This window comes from Corvus moneduloides, chromosome 7 (genome assembly GCF_009650955.1).
Source record: "Corvus moneduloides isolate bCorMon1 chromosome 7, bCorMon1.pri, whole genome shotgun sequence".
NCBI classification, from domain to species: Eukaryota; Metazoa; Chordata; class Aves; order Passeriformes; family Corvidae; genus Corvus; species Corvus moneduloides.
In genome coordinates this window covers 4,443,597-4,464,259 of record NC_045482.1, presented here as the reverse complement: position 1 = coordinate 4,464,259, position 20,663 = coordinate 4,443,597, and the positions used below count along the sequence as shown (strand labels likewise).

At 38.5% G+C, this 20,663-nt stretch overlaps 1 protein-coding gene across 9 annotated transcripts in view; it reads right to left on the bottom strand.

Moving 5' to 3' along the window:
* Positions 1-20,663, bottom strand: part of KANSL1L (KAT8 regulatory NSL complex subunit 1 like) — a 67,389-nt gene that overhangs the window by 31,659 nt on the left and 15,067 nt on the right. For 6 of the 9 annotated variants that reach the window (XM_032115355.1, XM_032115358.1, XM_032115360.1 and 3 more), the window contains exons 3-6: positions 13,124-13,265; positions 9,228-9,425; positions 6,393-6,514; positions 1,876-2,077 (exon numbers count right to left, since the gene is read on the bottom strand). In XM_032115355.1, coding sequence (XP_031971246.1) covers positions 1,876-2,077; positions 6,393-6,514; positions 9,228-9,425; positions 13,124-13,265 — 664 coding nt within the window. The remainder of the gene's footprint in view (positions 1-1,875; positions 2,078-6,392; positions 6,515-9,227; positions 9,426-13,123; positions 13,266-20,663) is intronic. The other 3 variants (XM_032115357.1, XM_032115354.1, XM_032115359.1) reach the window with 2 other exon arrangements.

Genomic DNA, 20,663 nt, shown 5'->3' with positions numbered 1-20,663 from the left:
GTAGTTCTCCACATTGCCTTTTGGTTAACTTCTCCATGGAAAGGACATTCAAAAGCAAAGTCTAAACAAGGCTTTTGAGCTGAGAGCTGCGGTAAGCATAAACAGCATACAAGGATGTTTTACCCCACTGTCTTTGGGACATCTCTGCACTTTTGGTACAAAGGCACTGAAGCTGGGTTAGTATAAGGTAATCCAGCACCAGAGATATCAAGAGCATGGAGCAGACACACAGTTGCACCAGCTCCAATACTTGAAGCCTTAACTAGTAACTTAAAACCATACTTTTTTCTTGCAGTCTGCAGCCACAGGTTAATTATAAATTTTTCTTTGCAGCCTACAAGTCAAGGTAAACTATCAAGCATGCAGATCTGCTTAGCTTTATGGCTGGTTGAAGGTAAAAATGTAAATTCTGTCTTGAAGTCCTGCTGTCAGGCTACAGAAACAGAGTTTCTGATCATAAGCCTTTACCGATATTCTCTGAACTTCACTAAGTCTGGCCCACTTCTCAGAACACAGGGACATAGGCAGTGCTTGTAGAAATATGAAATACTTGAGCCTGCAAGACAGAGGCTTCCAGAAAGGCCTGTTATTTAGAAACTGCATCTGGAGTGAAAACCCTTCATGTTTAAGTAGAAGGAAGGGAAGGTCCTGGAGTCTCTCGCTAAGGAGCCCTCTCCATAGCTGCAAGAAGCAGTTAGAGGCATCAGCCACAGCACAAGGCCTCCAACCTCTGTGACAGGATTGAATGGGAAACATTAAGTCCAAGTCCATAACAGTCTCCTTGGTCAATGCAAGCAAGATGAAAAGGCTACATACCTAGGAGAAGATAGAGCTCCGAGACTCACTCTCCACCCCCATCCCCCTGGCCCAAACCTTCCAGGAAGGCTGCAAAGTCTTTAAGCCCCACTGCAGGGAAGCTAGGAACTTAAACTAGTAAGAAACTGGACAGTTTTCCAATAAAGTATCTTGCTATAAAACTAGGACGCTTCTGCCATTTTGCAGAGAATGCTGAATCAGTACAGAACATCCTTGCACGGGAAGTTGCTCCCCAGACCACGGGCACACTTAGTAGATCCTAGACAGTTAGCTGAGGAGATATGGAGATTCCCTCAATACTACGCTTACTTTTAAAAAGGCAAAGTAAAATCAAGAAATTAAAACCTCTTAGGATTAACACTGCTCTGAAGAATGAATTCATACTGTCTCTGCTCCCAAATTAGACTGTTTCTTTAAGTACCACAGCCAAACTCATTATATATTCTCACCAGCAATATGCTATTAAAATCAGATGCAGGCCGATAGCCTTGCTCTGCACAACAATGTGGTTTTTTCCATTTTAATTCCTCTGTAATGCAGAAAATTCTAAGAGTATTAAAGCATTCTTAAAGTGTCATGAAAAAGGCAATATAATTAATCAGAGACAGCAAAAATGGAAACAAGATTAAGATACTGCAATTCAATTTTCTAGAAAACTATGTGCCACCAGCTGTGTAAACTTTCCTGTAGCTAAAACAAATATTCTGAAAACAAGGAGGCAGACGCTTTACACTGTAGCCTGTCTCTTCAGCAGTCAGGCCTCCCAAAGAACTCTCAAGTTGTCTCTTAGATTCTACAAGGACTTTAAAGACAGCCATACAACAAACTGATTTGATAAGCAGGACTCTGACCTATCTTTCATTTTTATGTTCAACTCATTAACTCTGAGCTACTGCAGACACATCCAGTACCAATGCCGCACACACTCTATGGTTCCTGACTGCAACAAATAACCAGCACAGCATGCACTATTCCTCTGGCACACCAGACAAGACACATGCTGACTCAAGCAGCTGGACTCTTTGGTTTTCTCTCCCAAACAGAGAGGCAAGGGCCTACCTGCTGATTCCAGCGACAGGCACCATGCATTCTGTAGAGCTTCCTCTTCTGGAAACTATGAAGTGGCCTTGTTCGGGCAGATGTGCTCACATTATTCATAGAGACAGATCTGAGTCTTGTCCTGTCTCTTCTTCTTTTCTTGATGTGCTGACGATCAAGCAACCAGCTACCTGAAGAGGATACCTCTCTGTTGTCTGAAGCTCTGAAGTTTCATGAATAATGAGGAACGGAAATACAAAATGTTAAATATGTTCCACATGCACAGGCCAAGATTTCACACACTGATTAGCATTAGCTATCTAATTCTAAGAGAATTTTATAAACACCAAGATGTTTTAGTATGCTGTTTCAGAAAATTGTGTATGTGCTTTGTTTGCTAGTTGACTACTTCTGCGTCAGGTCAGAAAAGGGAGTTTATCATTCTTGTTTACCCTTCTGCTCATGGAAACAAATGTCAAAATGAAGTTAAGACTTCAAGCATATATTGAGTGTTGTTTTTTACAATTTCAAGAACTCTCTAACATTTTTAACACATATGAGTTTCAAGTTACATTAATATTTCTCTTCAAACTGACGTTCCATTCAAGACAGCAGTCATGCTAATGCAAAGGAGACCTAGAGTTCTGTCCTCATACTTTCAAGATTTTCTGGTTTTGCTCAAGAACTGAAACCTAAGTAAAGCTTTACAAACCAGTGATCATTCAGCATAGGGGTTGCAACTCCCCGTGAAGCATTTGTATCAAAATTAGGAACTCTACACACTTCAAGCGTAGAGAGTCAAAATCAAGTGCAAAGATGTGGCCAAGAGCAGTAGAAGCCCCTATGCGTATGTGTAGAACAACCTCACACTATTCTCACCAACCTACAGCCTGTCTGGTGACCAGAAGAGGCAATACCACAAGGTAAGAATTTAAAACACTCTCCTATTTGGGTGGGAATGACTCAATGGGAAGAATGAACTTCCCTGTTATAGGTATTCCTGATTTGATTTTGTTGCTGTAGCAACATCTGCCTGCAAAGTTGAAGGCTTCCTGCAAAAAGCACTCAAGTGTGCTTTTATTTTTACAATACTGAAAACCTTGATCACAACTCTGAACTGCCTGAGCACTGCAACTACACAGGGTATTTTGGCCTTGGTTTGTAACAGGTCATCTATCTGCATGAATGATTATTTTGCCTTATGATGAGTCACAGTTTTATTAGTAGGTTTATTAGTAGAACATGAAAGTAGATTTATTACAAGGCCATTATAAATTTTTTTTGATAGGTGATTCTTTTAACAGTACATTTTTATTAAATAAAAGGGCTTGTTATGGAAGTGTGATTAAACACCATCCCATGCTATACTGGAGTGGTAACAAGGCTTAACGGGCTTGAATTTGAGCTGTCTTTCTGACACATCAATACAATCCAATAAGCAACACAGACACATGAAAATAACATGCTAATTAACAGAGGGATGGTACAAAGTATTTTAAGGAACATACCAGTAAGTGCCAAGAAAAAGCCCAAAATACTGAGGCATGACATTCTTAATGTTAACACTACATTTTTAAGGCTTGAGAAAAAAATACAAGGCTTACAGTCCATGAAAAAGATTTCTTAAAATACTTTCTCTGAATTCTCAAAAACATTTTCCAAGTCAGATGGTCCCAAGCTCAACTTGTGGATTTCCACATACCTCTCTTATGTGAGAGACAACTTGGACAGATAAATTAGAATAAAAAGCTCCTCAGCCTGGCTCCTCAACTCCTGTGATTCCTGCCTTTGTTCTGGTGGTCTGCCCAGGCCCTTGGTAATTTCTCTGCAGTCTCTGACATCTGCTCTATTTACCTTCCGGTGCCTTGCAGCAATGCACCGCTTTAGTTTCAGATGAAGAGAGATCTCATCTTTGTGGCCTGGAGCTCCTGTACATGGCATTGTGGTTTTCCTGCCACTTGTTTAAATGGTTTCCCAATCAAGCTTTGAGTTACCCATTTAGTTTGATCTTAGTCTGAATGGTTTTCAAAACATGATTCTACAGAAGAACAAAATGAACCATAGCCAGATGTGAAAGTAACGAATTTGCTAGAATGCTCCTTTCAAAGCTCATGGTTTTCCTTTCTTGCTTTTGACCTTACTTCCAGATGCATGCCTGCACAGGAAGCCGTCAGACAGGCACTATTTGTCCTGAAGTAATCAATTTTTCCTTCCCCTCCCCTCATAAGAAAGTGGGTATCACTAGCTTAGGGAACTGCTTCTATGAGCATCTACCTTCATGCAATGCTTTGGGCTAATCTTGGCACCTAGATTCAATTGTAAGGAAAAGCCACAAAAAAAAAGGAAGGCACTAATGTAATTAGGCCTTGACAAATGGCAATTCAAGGTTACCTATATTCAGTCAACCAGAACTGTACATGCACCTCCACTTCCACTGCGAACAGCCAATGTAACCAGCTGTACTGCAACCCCACAACTACCAACTCCAAAGCATCTCATGCTTAAACCTACTTTAAACATGGACTATCGTGTTTTTCACATCAATAGCCTACAACTAATTTCAAGAACTTACGTAAGTGAAAATTGCAATCATCTGTTTCTTCCCCCTCGCAAAAACAAAAAAATCCCCTTATTTTCCATTTGATTTTGATTTCTGCTTTCTGAAATACTGAACACAGTCAGAGTGAGGTTTAGAAAAAGCAAGGGGAGAAGCAACCAAGAATTAACTTAACTGCAGCACGTAAGTTAATAATGAACTATTAAGTTAATTCAATTGATTGAATACCCAGCTACTACAACAACAAGATATCACCAAACCCCTGAACATGCTCAAAAAACCCCAAGAAGTAGGAGGCAGTGAATTTCCCTGCAGGATTCTCATGATAACTACTCTATTTCATTAATCTTTAATGAAGAGGATTTATTTGCAGATTTCAAAACACTTCATAGGTAGTGAAAAATTGAAATTAACTGTTTAACTCATGTTTAAGAAAGCATCTAGAAAGCCCTGAAGTCTCTCAGACTCCCTTCCAACACCTAACTTGCCAAACTCCAGTTTAGAGTTACAGTACTGAGAAAATCTTCCAAGTCCTAACATTTTTCTTTGGACTTTTTTAGGTCATGAGTAGAAAACAACCAACCTTAGAACATTAGAGAGCAGTCCATGAGCAAACAACATGTTACTCATGAAATGGAAAGACTAACTTTGGACAGTGCCTAATAAGTAAGAAGAGAATTGGCTTGAAGTTACACCATTAGAGTCTCTCATCATGAAGTTAACTTCATAACTCCTAAAAACATTTTTAAAAGCAGGAATTCTTCCTCATCTGTCTCTGAAAAAGTCAGATTTAAGACACAGCCTAAATTACTCTCTTTTTCCACATACCCATCTCTGTTAGCAACTCCTATTTCAGGGCTATTTTTAGTCCACATCTGACAGGAACCTTCTGATTTTCTCCTACATCATCTATAAACAACTGATACATCAGGAACAGGGATGTTACATGCCAGGACCCCTTAAATTTAGGGCAGAATCACACAACCACTGTGGAACAGACGGCAGCTAAAGAAGCTGCCCATCCAAGCTGCTCATTATAATCTCTTTGTGGGAGGCTACAACCTCTGCAGCAAAGCTGAAACAGACGGTGTGGACAGCTCTTCTTGGAGTCAGAAGCCAGGGAATTATGTTCTGCTGCACACTCTGCCATGAACACCCCAATTCTTGGGAACAGTTTCTTCATCCACCTGACCTTAATTAAGACCTGTGAATAACAGCGTCCTCAAAAATCGCATTACAAGTAATCCAGGAGAAATATCCAGCATACCTAGATCTTTTGTAGCTGTAGTCAATTACCTTAATGTTGTTCTGAAACTAATACTTACTACAGCCTGTACTGTATTTAAAATCTTTGAATGAAAGATGGAATTACTAAGTAGTATGGACTAGCACTGAGAAACATTTTTCTAAAATGTTAATTTTAACCTACAGTCATCCTGGAAGGTGTGTCCACCCAGAACAAAATACCTTGAATGGGAAATGGTATCTCCAAATTCCTGAAAATGTAGGTGGCAAAGTTAAACTCGGCTTTTTACTGACGACTGATCTGCTCAAAATTAATGAAGTTACCACCCCGCCACTGACCCCTGCTGAGACACGCAACATTGCTTACATATCCTACTAATCTAGTTTGTCAGTTTTTCAGAAATAAAGCCGCACTTGTTATGACAGAATGCATTGTCTCAAAACAATCAGAAGAAATGTGTTCCTATATTCTTTCACTACTTCACAGATCCATCTTCCCAGTATTTAAATGTAGTTGCAGTGGCTATACTTTTATGGTATCTTTAGGAACAACACAAAGCCCTACTATTTTCAACCTTACAATCAAGACTTGATTTCTCTTGAAGCCTGCAGAAAGCAGTTCTCTTTTCCTTATTTAATATTGTAATGATTATTAGTTCCATACAGATAACTTTACTGCAAGTTATTATCAAAAAAAAAAAAACAAAAAAAAAACAACTACCACACTGTCACCAACCTGAAGGAGATGCCATTGACCAACTGTCTGTGTCTACAGGTCTTAGAGGAAAGAGATGAAGAAGCTGGAGACAGACTGAGTGGAGCAATTAGGCTGCTGATGATTTCACTTAGTTGTGCACTCTGGAAAAAAAAATAAAAATTAAAGGTAGTCAGACTTTTATCCAGACTCAACAGCTCAAAGGTCCTGGGTTCTTGTTTTCCTCCTTAGGATTTCAGTCCCGTACATCATGGAATAATCATATTTAGTTTCTTCCTGTGAATAACTGTGTTGGCATGGTTTTACTTTCACAATTATTATGCTCAACTCTACCAAAGCCCAAATAAAACACCAACACAACCCTGAACATTGTTTATACATTTGAAGTAGTACCCCAAATACACTAGTGACCTTAGTATTGTGACCAAAGGTCTTTAAAAGGAAAACAGAAAACAGAACACTTTATAGCTGATATTACAACAGCTGCAGGCAGAGCTGCTAACTGGTCATTTGACAAACATTTCAATGGGGGAAAAAAAAGGTCAACTGTCCATTCATCATACATTTTATTCGCTCAAAGTTTTTTGTTCTTAGAAGAATCCTCTTCATTGCTTACTGTAGTTTGACAAAGGTGTTTTTATAAAAGGAAGTGTAACTACATGAGGACTATTCCAAAGACAGACAAAATGGATAAAATCTTCTGGTATCCTCAAAAATAGCAACAAGAGGCAACCAGCACCCCCTCTCCTCCTGCAAAACACCGTGACTTTCAAAACTGACCCAAAACAAATTAAACACATGTAGCCAATTTGTTAAGACTAAGAACTACTCCTTACAAAGCAATGAATTGTGGACTGTCTCCAAAAAACATTTCACAATGATTTTTTGTTTTAAATGTCAGACCTTAAAGGCTATTCTCACAATAAATGCTTAGAGGAGACTGTGTTCTGCACACTGAACAGAAATTAAATGGATCTGAAACGGCATATTCATTTAAAAACAAACCCAAACAAACCTTTTGTATTACTCTGTTGGATTTTCATTCAGAACTAAGATTGTTTAAAACATGAATTGCTAAAGGTTACTCAGTAAGTTTTCTTTACATTTTGATTTTACATTTACATTTTTCATTTAAGCAGAAATAGGAAGAATTTTTTTCTGTTTTGTTACAAATCACAGATTTTCTGTTAATGTTTAAGTGATGTACTCAGGTAAAAACTTCACATCAGAATAAAAAATTCAGGGATGGATATTACAGAACAGAAATAGCAAGTCAATTATAAAAGGACTGGACAAAGCAAACAAGATGCCAGTAAACTAGTCAGCAGACTGATTTAAAAATCTCAACAGAATTCATTCTGTAAAGAGCAGTCTCTACTCAATATAAGAGCATGAAAAATAAAGGCAGACTTCCAAAACACAAGGAGAAACATACATGTAGCTATGAAAAGGACTCGAAAACCGTATTAATAAAAATTGCCAGCCTTAGTCACTTTTATTCTATACGACTTTCCTTTTGGTTCACAAGAAAAATTACTTATTTTTAACAAAGAAATACTTTAACAGCGGACTGAAGAAATCTGTGGGAATATCTGTAGATGTATTTCAGGCTGCAGCATTGTTGCTCCTGACACTGAACAAGAAACGCAGACTTTCAAGAGTTAAGAACAGAACTGGTGGTCAAAAAGGAAATCAAACCCCAAAGCTTTTAGTGGTGTAAAAGGGAAGAAATCCAATGCGTCGTGTTCGATGTGTTAGTTTTTACTTCCAAGTAATTTTCAGATCATCAAAGTTATTGCACTCCTTGGACCAAGTTTGTGGCTACTTGGGGACCAGGAAACAGACCACTATCACTTTAATTGTCAAAAGTCTTACTCAAAAGTGCGTTTAATTCTCCAAGCCACCACTTAAAGAGGGGCCATTCACCACATTCTAAAAATGCTCTTTGGGTTACCTTATGCAATTGCCAGCACTGGGCATGGAAATTTCCTGTTACATTGCTTCCTCAGTCCTGCCTGTGGTGGATAAGATTTATCAATGAGGGGAAGCATTTTAAGAACAGGAAAGTATGACTATCGAATAAGAAAAATTGGCACAGAGATTCAGGAACAGGCACTAGTACTTAATGCTACTACTTTTAACCCTTTAAAAAAATGTTTGTATGACCAGGAATTTATGTAGAGCAGCAGAGCAACAAATTAATGCCCCACAGTGGCTTTGTCAGGTTTGTTTTACACAAACTGCATAAATTCATTCTGAAAAACAAATTTCCAGTATCTCCTTCAGCAATGTGATCCTACCACATCCTTTATGTACTTTCAAGCAAAAGAAAATCCTGCTGGAATCGTATTTCCTGGAATCAACACCATGGAAACAGCCATTCTGCACACTGTGAAGTGAAACTCTGCTCACAACTATGCCTCCACTGTACCTGATAAGTACCTGGAACTCCTCAGCTCCAAACCAGAGTCCTACAATGTTTGAAAAGGCAGATTAACAACTGTGTTCTGTTTGGGCTTTTACTCTTTCTTCTCACATTAAGTATTTCCTGAAATAACCTGTGGAAACTCTACACTGACCCTGACTATAAAGCAGGGGCGGGTTTGTGGATGGTTCTTAGAGGCTGTTATGTGTCCGCTTGGAGGGAAACAAAGCAGTAACACAGACACGTCAGAAATAAGAGGTTAATTTGTAAACCTGATGTACAGTGTAGTTAATTTAAACCCTTCAATTAATCAGCACCCACTCCCAGGACTGCAAAATATCTTTCTTTTTGGAAGTCATCACCATGGAACCTCCCTGTTTCTGAAGTCAGTCATTTGGCTTCACTGACAACTCAGTTTTATTTTACTTTACCTGTTTTTCTATGTTTCGTAAAAGCAGAGTAGGACTGCTGGGTGACATTTCAAAGTCGTGCTCTGGCAAAGAATCCTGTCTCTCAATGGCAGCTTGCGAATTCCCTGTGGCGCTTAATAAAGCTTCTTGGTCTGTCAACTGTATTTGCTTCTTCAAAATGTCTTTTGGAAACGGGAATTCTTCTAAGACCACCATCCCCTAGACAACAGCAATTGAACACAGTTGGTCGACAACAGATTAACCCTCCTAAGTAATTTTTAAGGGGCAGTCAAACCCGGCACATCCCTCTTAAATCCTCCCAACAACTTTCGAGCACGTTGCAGTTAAAATACGGAAATAGTACGCATTTTGTTTAATAAAAAGCTGCATCAATTACGCTACTTCCTGTAACAGCAATCACTCCAGTGTTATACTACTGCTTAAACATCTGTGTCAAAATTGAATCAGAAATTCATACTTATTAGAATATTATATGATCATTTGCCTGCTGATTTAAGAGGAGGTTTTAGATTTTTTAGACTCCCTAAGAAATGACCACCAATGATCTGAACTTGGTTTTAGACTTTGCCGTCAATAAATTTTGCTGGAGTAATTTTAAAGTGCTCTATTTCTCTTATTCCTATCCATGTTCTATGCAAAGCATCAAGGCTGTTATTCTTATGCAGCAGAAATTATACAATTATAACCAAAAGCCTTTTACAATTTAATAACCAATTTTTTTAAGGTGAGCATTTTTAGAGTTTCATAATTAGAAGTAACTATGCTAAATATATGCTTTTCAAGACCATCTGCACAAATACGGTATCAGATGCAGTGTACCATCTAGAACACCACCTAATAAGATAAATATAACTTTATATGGTAGGGAAATAACAGTGTTTCATAAATGGAACTAGGAAAATGATACCCCTATTGTATTTTCCGCACGAGAGATAAGAAAAATAGAAGTCTCTAGTACAACTCTAGGTAATGTATCAGTTGGTTTAAGAACTTAAAATGTTAAACAAAATAAAAGCAAAAATGACCTTGTGACAGTCAAACCCAGTCCTCAAATAGTTCCTTGGTTTGTCATTATCTTGAGCAAATAAATGTAATACCAGAAAAGGCTATCAAACCTCTCCAGGCTTTTTCCAAAGAGAAAGGGAAAGAACTTACTTGCTTTTAAGTATTAACAGTTACTCAAATATCAAGCAGATATTAAAATAATGGGATTATTGTAATACTGCCTCAAATCTGTCTTTTTAATGACAATATTTCACTCAATCAAAGAACAAGGAAGACTGTCATAATATGAACACAAGAAAGCCGTATTGTTATTTCTTTAAGCAAGACGGACTTCACCTAGGTTGTGGCTGTGAAAACTAAAGGTCCTATAGTTTCAGCAAGACCTTTACTTCTGCCTCAGCAGCAACTGGCCTTAAAACATAAAAGCAAGTCTCAAAGAGATTTCAAAGAGGAGACTAGGAGAAAAAGTGAAATTGTCTTGCTCTCATTGTGCCTAACTTATTCCACTGTTTGAATTTTAAATTCAAAGCTGAGAACAAAGATATTCTCTAAAAATAAACAAAGGTGCTTGAAAACTTGGTTTAATGCCTAAAAAGTGCACAGAGATTCTGAATGTCCATCAAGTCAATACTAGATTTTTCCACATATATCATCATCTGCACTTTTCCATTTACAGCAGATGGACACAAATCTAGACCAGTAGCATACTATGGGCAGTATATTCAAGGAAATTCAAGTAGAGAACTAATTTTTGTGTGCCACAGCAGGAGGACAAGCTACCTCAACAGCTTTAGACTCTTTTAGAACTTAGAATCTTTAGGTCGTTTTAGTAAAAAGATCATAGGTCATGACCACAGAGAGTCTAAAAAGTCTAAAATCCAAATTCTGAGGTCAGAGGAATGGGAAGACACACATTAAAAGTGCTGAAAAGAGGGACATACACACACATGCTTCCAATGGACTTTTATTTTTTGAAGTTTTGGAAACCTGTTTACCAAGCATGGAAAGAGGAAAGCAGAAAAGGAAGAGGAAAATTGACAGAGCGTATGGAAAGGGAGAGATGGAATAGGTACAGAAGATGAAGAGTAAATAATTGTAAGACTAATATGAACTATATTACAAGTTAAATGAGTTACAATCAGTAGGTTTTGGCAATGACTGCCTTCCTCCCCAAATGGAATGGTTTTGTTTTGCAGATACAGATTGTTTTTTAAATGAAAGGACTCTCAAAGATCCAGAGGTGCTACTTCTGTGTGTGTAGAGATGGTGAAGGCACAATGTAGTAGGCCAGGAAACAGACCATAAGTTACTCATCTCCCTTCCTATTGCATTATGGTGCTTAAGGAGTGGCATTTTGCTTGAAATCCTTGTTCCCTTGCTATGAATCACATTTTTTTCCACTCAAAACACATCAAAACCACTCTAAAACCATTAAACAGCATACAAATTCTAATGATATTGTGTAACTCCTTTGCAGCCAGTAAATGAAAACAAAGAGCTCTTCTATCAGCCCACATGTCCTTCTGTAGCTGCTGCACTGGTATAATATAAACATGTACACACACAAAAAAAAAATCCCATCTGAAGAAAATAGGTGCCTGCCTTTACTATGGGACACAATGCCAAACACTAAATACCACAGCTGGTAAAATGGGCATGGAGTTTCAGAAAGGAATGTCACTAACAATCTCCACCAGGAAGATGACTTGGCTCCAAACCAACATATCACCTTATGCTAAGATAATGCATGACTAAAAGAATGTTTTTCCTCTTATTTCTCTGATATTATTTCTCAGTCTTCTGTAGCTCATCTGACCTACACCATCATAAAGGCTGACAGCTTTTGTGTATAAGAGTGTGTGTGTATCTGGTATTCAGGACAACACTAAAACATAGGCATTCTCACCCTTCACCAAAATACAAAATCTCCTTTCACAGACCCTTAAACAAAGGCTCTTCATTTCTTTGTAAAGAAAAACCTGACTGGGGACAAGCTGGATATGAAAAGAAGGGCTCTGCGGGCAAAAGGAGAAGACGTAATAATTTTTCTTTATGTGTTCAGAGGGAAATGCTCTCTGAGGTGATTTTCTTCTCCTTTTAAACTCCCTCTAAGTCTCATGTTCAGCCACATAAACTCTGAAGCATCTTCTTGCTCTTCTCAGTTGTGCTTATCTGACACCAACACAGACCAGAAAACCTACATGAGGCACACTGACGAAGAGTCAAAGAGCCCTGCTCTAAAACCCCTCACTATCACGCCACCTCACACAGGTTTGGCTTCTTTTATGTGAGAACGACCTGGGGAACCCATTAAATTGATAGCTAGATTACTAATGGTTTAGGAATGTCACTTTCCCACTGTCCAGCCAGTTCAATTTACAAAAACTAGTACATGAATTACACACATTGGAATTTTAGTAATTATTAATCCTTGACCTGTTCGAAGTGCTGTACAAACATTAACCATCTAATCCTCAGAATAAACATGCACTGCAAGTAACAAAAAAGCCCTGAAAGCCCAAAACACAAAAATGAATAAATAACCAACCATCCCACCTGAAAAGGCAATCTCACCTCTCCTGCAGAGGGAAAAACCAGTGTGATAAATGCAGTACTGTGCGCTGGGCCCCTGAAAGCCACTAACAAAGTCACTATCACAGATACAAAGGTAAGAGTTCCCAAATCGCAGTCCTATACTGGTGCCTTTAAGGTACAATAGTTTTTAGCTCCTGATGTCTTTCCCATTAAACTCTGCAGGTGATAGCCTGCACAGACACAAGAAGTCTAGGGCAAAACAAAGAACAACAACAAGAAACCAAAGACATAAATATTACAAGAAACACTGTCAAAAGATGATTCGAAAAGCCGATTTATGAGGTTACAGACAATACCTTGGTGGCACGTATTCGCCTGTGAAGGTCAGTTAGCTGTTGAATTTTGTATTCTAGTTCTGAAATCTGGGCTTGAAGCCATGTCCAACGGCTGCCAATTCTAGCTCTGTCTGCAAGCCACTTCGATTCAGAAGTATAGCTGCTGTGAAGACAAAATGCTGGTTAGTCCAAAAATAAAGATAACCACATTTGCACAAAAACATTTTTCACAGCTGCTCTGCCTCATGTTGCAAGCATCTCAGCTGCTTTCAGAAGATATCTGATTATACCCATCCAGTTTCACATCAGCTTATTTCTGTAGCAACAGAACTTGCCCAAACCAGTACAATCCATGCTCACTGGCTATTCCCACACTAAGCTAGTTTTTTGTTCTGGATTATAAAACTCAGCCCTGGATAAACTACCAAACTGTATCAGTTAAGGCTAATTACAGATGTGTAAAGAATTCCAGTAACTCCACCAGCAAGAATCCAAACTCTTACACCATGCCTCGTCCCACAAGCTTTGACAAATATTGTTTGCTAACAACTGGAATCTAATAAAACATCAGCCAGCAATGACCAGCTAGATATCAGGTCATTGCCCAAAAAAACCCAACTAAGTAGTTTAAATTTCTTTTATTCAAGCTGTTTTATAAATATCTGTGTCAGTTTAGTATAGTCAGGTCACTCTTACTGCTGTTCAAAATAGATGCTTTTTGTAATACAAAAAATATGCCTCCTGGTACTTGACATTGTGAATACCTTCATTTTGTTATGCTAAATTCATCACTGGTAGCAAACATTACTCAACCTACATAGTAAAGAAATTAATGATGAAACCATACCATGCAACAAACAATCTTAATATCCAATACATTTAAGCAACAGAAAACACAACGCAGTATTTTAGTATACAACTTCCACTATTATCCTACCATTAACTGACATTGTTTATTTATTTACAGAAAGTAACTGGTGTTTGTAGGAACCCAGAGTGCCGAGAATATTTGCAAGGACTTTTAGAAAATTCTCTCCCATCAGGAGGGATTTGATTTATGGCACAGTTCAGTGTCAGTGTTTTTTTCCCCAGTGAAGCTGTCAAGTAGTTTGCCACAGCTGACTTAGAAGAACGGTAAAAACAAAAATTAAACTTCTAGAAAAGAAGTGCTTTTCCTCAAGTTATTGGGATAATTACTAGATCTAGATCCTTGATGACACTGTGCACATGCAGAATACATGATCTCCTGTTCCCCAGGCAATGAAGAGCACTGAAGTATCACAAAAGATACAAGAAATAGCAGATGGTACGATCTGGCATAGGAACATTATACAAGTGCAATTGTTTCATGCAGAATTTTGTGTCAACTACCTCAACAACAAAGAAAGGTAATACAGCCCCCTGCAGAAGATGCTAGACACGTCCTGGCATGAGCAGGGAATCATCAAATTTGAGAATCCTAATATTTTCAAGGCTAATATTATAAAACATAATATAACTCAAAATTTCAGAACTTTCAGTCTAGTTTAGCTATCATAAATGGTAACAATAAACACAGTGTCGGGTAGGTCACCTCTAAAACACATAATCCTCTCCCTTTTAACATAAATTATCTTCCCACATAATTTATCACCAGTTTAAACTCTCTCGTACACAAAAAAAATGAACATACAAAATTATGGAGATTGAAACACCCTATTTAAATCCAAATTCTATGAGAACGCAATGTGGATTACTATCAAAAAGAACTCAAAGAACTCTGTAAATATATATAATAATAAATTACTTACATTTTACATATTCTATTCATAATTTTCTCCTAAGAAAAAAAGGCATATGAAGTCATCTTGTGAAAATCTATCTTCTGACCTCTTTTTATTTCTCTTTATCTTCCCATCAATACCAGCAAAGAGTAAAGAGTCACAATTACTTATGCTCTAACCAGGTCTTCCTAACAAAAACTTCTCTGGGATGGACAGCTTTTGCATGTTTGCGCTCCTGGAAATCATAAAATACACTTTGCGGGGAAAGGGAGGGAATCTGAATTCAAAGATTTAATTTTAATGTGTTCACACAACCATGGTGGCTGGAATAGTTAAGATTTGTCTCAGGACCCTGGTCTGGCAAAAAGCTAGTCCTAAGAAAGAGCTGCTTAATGAGTCTATAAAAATCCCTTAGTTAATAATTTTAACAAAAAACAAATTAAAGAGGAATAAAGAGGATAACTGAGAAAAACCCAACAGGAGTACTGAGGTGTTTATTTCTGCTCCTTTCTCAAAAGGCAAATGAACAAATGAATGATGAAACCCCGCAAACCAGGACACTGTAAAAACAAAGCCAAGGTGAAAGGAAATAAATCACATGGACAGATTCACCTCCCAAGCTAGATGCAACAGTTTGGGGAGAAAGGGGAGCTACCCTCAAACAGACTGAGGAAGAGTGGGAAGGAAATGAGGAAAAAAGTAAGGTGTCCTGTACACAGCTGGGAAACAAGAAGCAGAATGGAAAGGGCCAGAACTGGTCTTATGTCACCTACACTACATGAAATCAGTGTGGCATAAGGGAATCCACAAGCAATATTGAATCACAGCTGACAGTAGAAGGAATGTTAAATGCTATAACCCCTGTACATTACTGTCTTACACATACCAGAATCCTCTGCAAAGTTATATCACAAGTTATTTTTAAAAAATGTTTGCATTTTTTTCCCCTTAAACACAGTATTTAATCTTGAATCAACTGCATTCACTGTTAAACATATTAAGTACATTTTTGCTTCATTCTAAAACACTATGCAAGTATTTCTTAAGGCTTTAAATTCTATTACATAATTAAAATAACAGCATTTAATTAGTGTGTAACAATGTCCTTAGGTCCCACTCTAAGGAAAGGTTTCCACCTAACTAAGCACAAACATTTTATGCTCAGGCCAAAGGAAGCAGTTTTAGCTTCTCTGTCTTGCCGGCCCAGGCTGCCCCAAGGCCAGTGCCTGCTCAAAGACTTGGGCAGCTACACAGTGACATGGATTAGAGTTGCTCCTGGTTAATTTTAACTTCAGGGGCAGCATGATTGAAGCAAGTTTAAGTCTAGATCCCCTTCCTAGCTTTGATGCATTGCAGACAGGATAAGAGACAGAAGCATTGCTGAACTCTGTTCCCATCCCTTTCACTCCTATTTGTTTGATCTTGCATTATTTTTTACCATCTTTTGCTGTAAGTCTATTCCTCTAAAAATCTTTTAGTAAAGCTTGTAACTCCTAAGAGAGATAAAATCGTTATGAACTATCCTCACACTCCTAAAGTGAGCTGTTTGCATGCAAAGTAGGATGGTTGCTCAAGTGACAAATGATAACCTATTTCTGCAACAACAACAACAAAAAAAAAACAACCTGAAACAAAACCCAAACTAGTAAATCTGTTCCTGGGATGCCAGACAGTAAAGCTTAACATTCACTCAGTAAAAGGATGTTGTTTTAATGTGGCTCCAGTGAATTCATTAATTCTGCAAACCCAGAGAAGAAGAAAAAAAAAAAACCTACCAAAAAACCAACTACAAACAGTTATAAAAATAACCAGGCCTGTCACTGAAGGAGGAAGTCAGAAGCAGGTGCTAAAGTATAAGCTCATGCTCTTGTTTTCTGTTGGGAATGAGACAAGAAAAAAGACGTTTCTGTCTGTCCTGCTTCCTGTGTGCTCCTTTTGCAAAGCATCTTTACTTGGTTTCTGTGCTTTTGACTCAAAGATCATACATCCTCCACAGGAATTCCAAAATCATTCTTCTGCTGGCAGCTCAGTATAAACCATGCTACACTGGGAAAGTTTCTCATGTTCAGTACTGTAGTACAGTGGAATATTAAATTTGCATATAAACTTACTGCTCTTGCAATGACTCTAAATCTGCAGATGATCTACATTCATCCAGGACTATTAGAATTGGAAAAAACCAGAGCAATGCTGATTTTGTATGAATAAAACATCTCATTTAAATTGCCCTACAAAAACATGCTGGAATTGCATTAGGGGCAAAACTTATTTCCATGTGAAATACCCTCCTGCATTTCTATTTTGGTTTGACTGCAGGTCAATCCTGCACAACTTGCAAGAGAAGGAAAAAAAAGAAATGCAGAAGAACAAACAATGTACAAGGAGCACATACACAAATGCAGACAAATTATGATCAAAAATGTAACTAGGAGCAGACATTCACGCTGTACTGGGGCATCCCAAAGTACGGAAAAGAATTCAGCTGGAGATCATCAGCAACAGCAGAGGCAGTGTATGTATTTCATCAAACCTACTTGCTTCTGCTGAGACTGAAGAGGCAAGTAAAGACCACTAAGTACTGCTATTACAGTTGGTACTGTTGCTAGAACTGAAGTAAGTTTTCAGCCATGACCTAAGGACAGAATGCACAGAAGAACCCTGTAGCACTCTCACCTTCCCCCAAAGAGAAACACTGAGAACAAACAATGTTTTTACATAACCAAACCAACATTGCAGAACACAACAGGACCCTCAGAAGTATTTCCAGTGCTTCCATTGTGTTTTGGGTGAGATTTATGTTTTTCCAATAGCTAAGATCAGCCTGTGCCAAAAAAACAGATGCAGGCAACCTAGCTGAGTGCAAAAGGGAACTGCTGACCAAGATAAAATTGCTGTGCTACACACACTGCTGTTTGGGGTTTGTGTGGGGGTTTGGGGTATTTTGGTTACAGGAAAGGAGAAGAGGTGGAATTTAAACCTTAAAAGCATATTTTATTTTTATAAGCAAACAAAACAATAAGCCTGAAAACAGTTCATAAATGATGGAGAAACACAATGGTGTTTAAAAGGCACAAAATACACAGAACCTGGGATTGACAGTAAGTATCCAGGAAGGCTGGTTCAAGAAAGTATGATGAGCACAGGAAAGAGTATTTTAGAGTGTGCAGCCCTGTGACCATGGCAAGATTCTCCACAAGTATCTTACACGCTGAAAATTAAAAAGAAACTAAAGCCTTCCACCTTTGTAACTCCCAGTGAGAACAAGTAACATGCCCTACCATGACATGTCTGCAGGGACAATGGCAGGATGCTTCCTGCTACACAGGAAAGGAGCATGCTTGCAACAGACCCACATCAAAACTCAAAAACCACATTTGCCAACCCGTAACAGTCACCTTTCAAAAGGTTTTAAAAACACCAACATTTTCAACTAACAACACTCTTAAATGCATGCAAGCCAGAGAGCAAGGCACTCACATAGTGTGGGTGGGAAAAACAATCCTCCAATTCCAAAATTCTTCATTAAACGTAAGAACAGCAGTTCTTCCTGACATCATCTCACACTTACATTTCTGCTCAGTCTCTCAACATGGGGTATTTTGCTCTTTCTGCTAGGTGATGTTCCCTTCAGTTTAATCCACAGTGTTCTGACATCGAGTTTTCAGATGATACAATCCTAAAGTGACCTCTACCACATCCCTGCTGGCACATCTCTTGCGGGGAACTCCCGGGCTAACAGAGGCCTATTGCTAATCACATAGCAGTGAAGCACTTGGGAGCAAGAAGCAGCTGATAAACCACAGAGTGACTCTACCCTCAGGATAAAGAGCCAATCACCCTCCTTAGTGGGAGTCACTGAAAACAAGGGCAGAAGTTTATTGCTTTTATGAAGGACTGATCTCCAGAAACTGAAAAGCAAAAAGAAATCAGATGGTTTTCAAGTCTTTAAATTCCATCCAGACATCGTATGACTCACCATGAACTTCATGAAACATTGAGAAAAAACCAGTCATCCCCCAATTCTCTTGAGACACTCAGTTGTACAAAAATACAAAATATTCTCCACATGGCTCTATCACAAATGCTCCACAGCACACTAGTGTGGTGGGAGTTCCTCCAGGACTGGAGCTGATAGCTGTGAACCTCCTCAGCTGCCCCTAATTTTACACCAGCATTACAGTCAGTTCTCTGACTACATATGTTAAAGCCCAAAAAGCAACTGTCCTGAATACAAGCATTTTCTTGCAAGCCACTAATGTGGGCCCAGGGCTTCTCATAGCTTTGGTCAACATGGTGGAGATCTTCAGCATGTCCATTTTTCTTCTCTCTGCAGACACTGACAGTGAGAGATTACCTATGAAGACTAGAAGAAGATATAAAATACTCTAATTAGGTGAATTCAGATCTGCTCATATTTTAGATAACCTTATCTAGATTTTCCTTATGCGATAAAAGTGCATGCCCACTCCCAACCAAAACCTCCAACACTTGTAATGGCTGAACAAATATGTGCAACTATGAAATGACCCGTAAATGCTTTCTCAAGGACTAATTCTTCCAGCACACCTACATAATGTTTGTTTTCAGGATGAACTTCAGTTGCTGTTGAAGTATTAATTCCCCTGGATCAGTTAACTGTTAAACCCATAATAACTACATAACTAAAAATGCCAGTGCGTGCTGTTTTATGAATGCAGTCTCTTCTATGCACTCCTGAGTGCAAAAAAGATTAAAACAAACTGTAACAAAATCTTCCCTCTAGTATTACAGCTGATCAACATTACACAAAAAACCACTATTTACTGTGGCAGTTCACGCTCAGCCTTTGCTCAGACTATGCCGGAGCAATATGCTGCTGTTTTGGGATAACCAACACCAAACCAAGCTATGCACCCCCCGTGCCCCACTCCTACTCAAAAAAAGTCAGTCGAGAGAATTTCTCTGGTGCTCAAAATTAGCCTGCAACCTCTATGAAGATCTGCAGCCAGGTCATTCCTCTGGAGCCTTCCAGGTCGCTATCTCCTTTGGTGTTTAACAGAAATTTTTATCTGGCAGACATTTTCCTCTGGAACACTAGACAGCTTCCCAAAACATGGGTTACAGTTATCCCTATCATCTATAGACATCAGCAACTGCTTATCACAACAATTTCTGGCACCCATGCTTGGCCCCACCATCTCTGACACATTGAAGCCATTTAATACTTTCAGAATTGAATCCATTAACGCATGTTGATACCAACATATAATACACATCTTAATCTTCCCAAACCAAAAAACTGTATCCAGCTGAACATTTCTGCTGCGCCATCAGGCCTGAGGAATTTATGCACTAACACCTGAAATTATCAACCATAGCTGTGATTTTTCTCTTGAAGAGAAAATTCATGGGGGGAAAAAAATTAAGTAGCAAGGAATTAAGTAGCAATGGAATCAAATTTTTACATCTTCCACAAAGAGAGAAGGGACAGTGGGTAGAAGAGGAAAACTAATATTCAGAAAAAAAGGCTGCAGAAGAAAACTGAAAATATGAAAAGGAAAAGTCTCTGTGCTTAGATACCCTAGCAAGGGAAAGATTTAGTAAGAATTTCACTGGCGCTCTATATATGCTCCCTCATCTGAGAAATGACATCCTCCAGACTGATGAGATACCACAGCCAGCATTTGCCTGGGTCCCTGCAAAGAATCACACTACCGCTGCTGTTTTATATTAGAAACTGAATTGTTAAAACTTGCACTGAATTGTTAACTCAATTTGTGGACAGAATAAATTAAATATTCAGCTTCTTAAAGGATCTT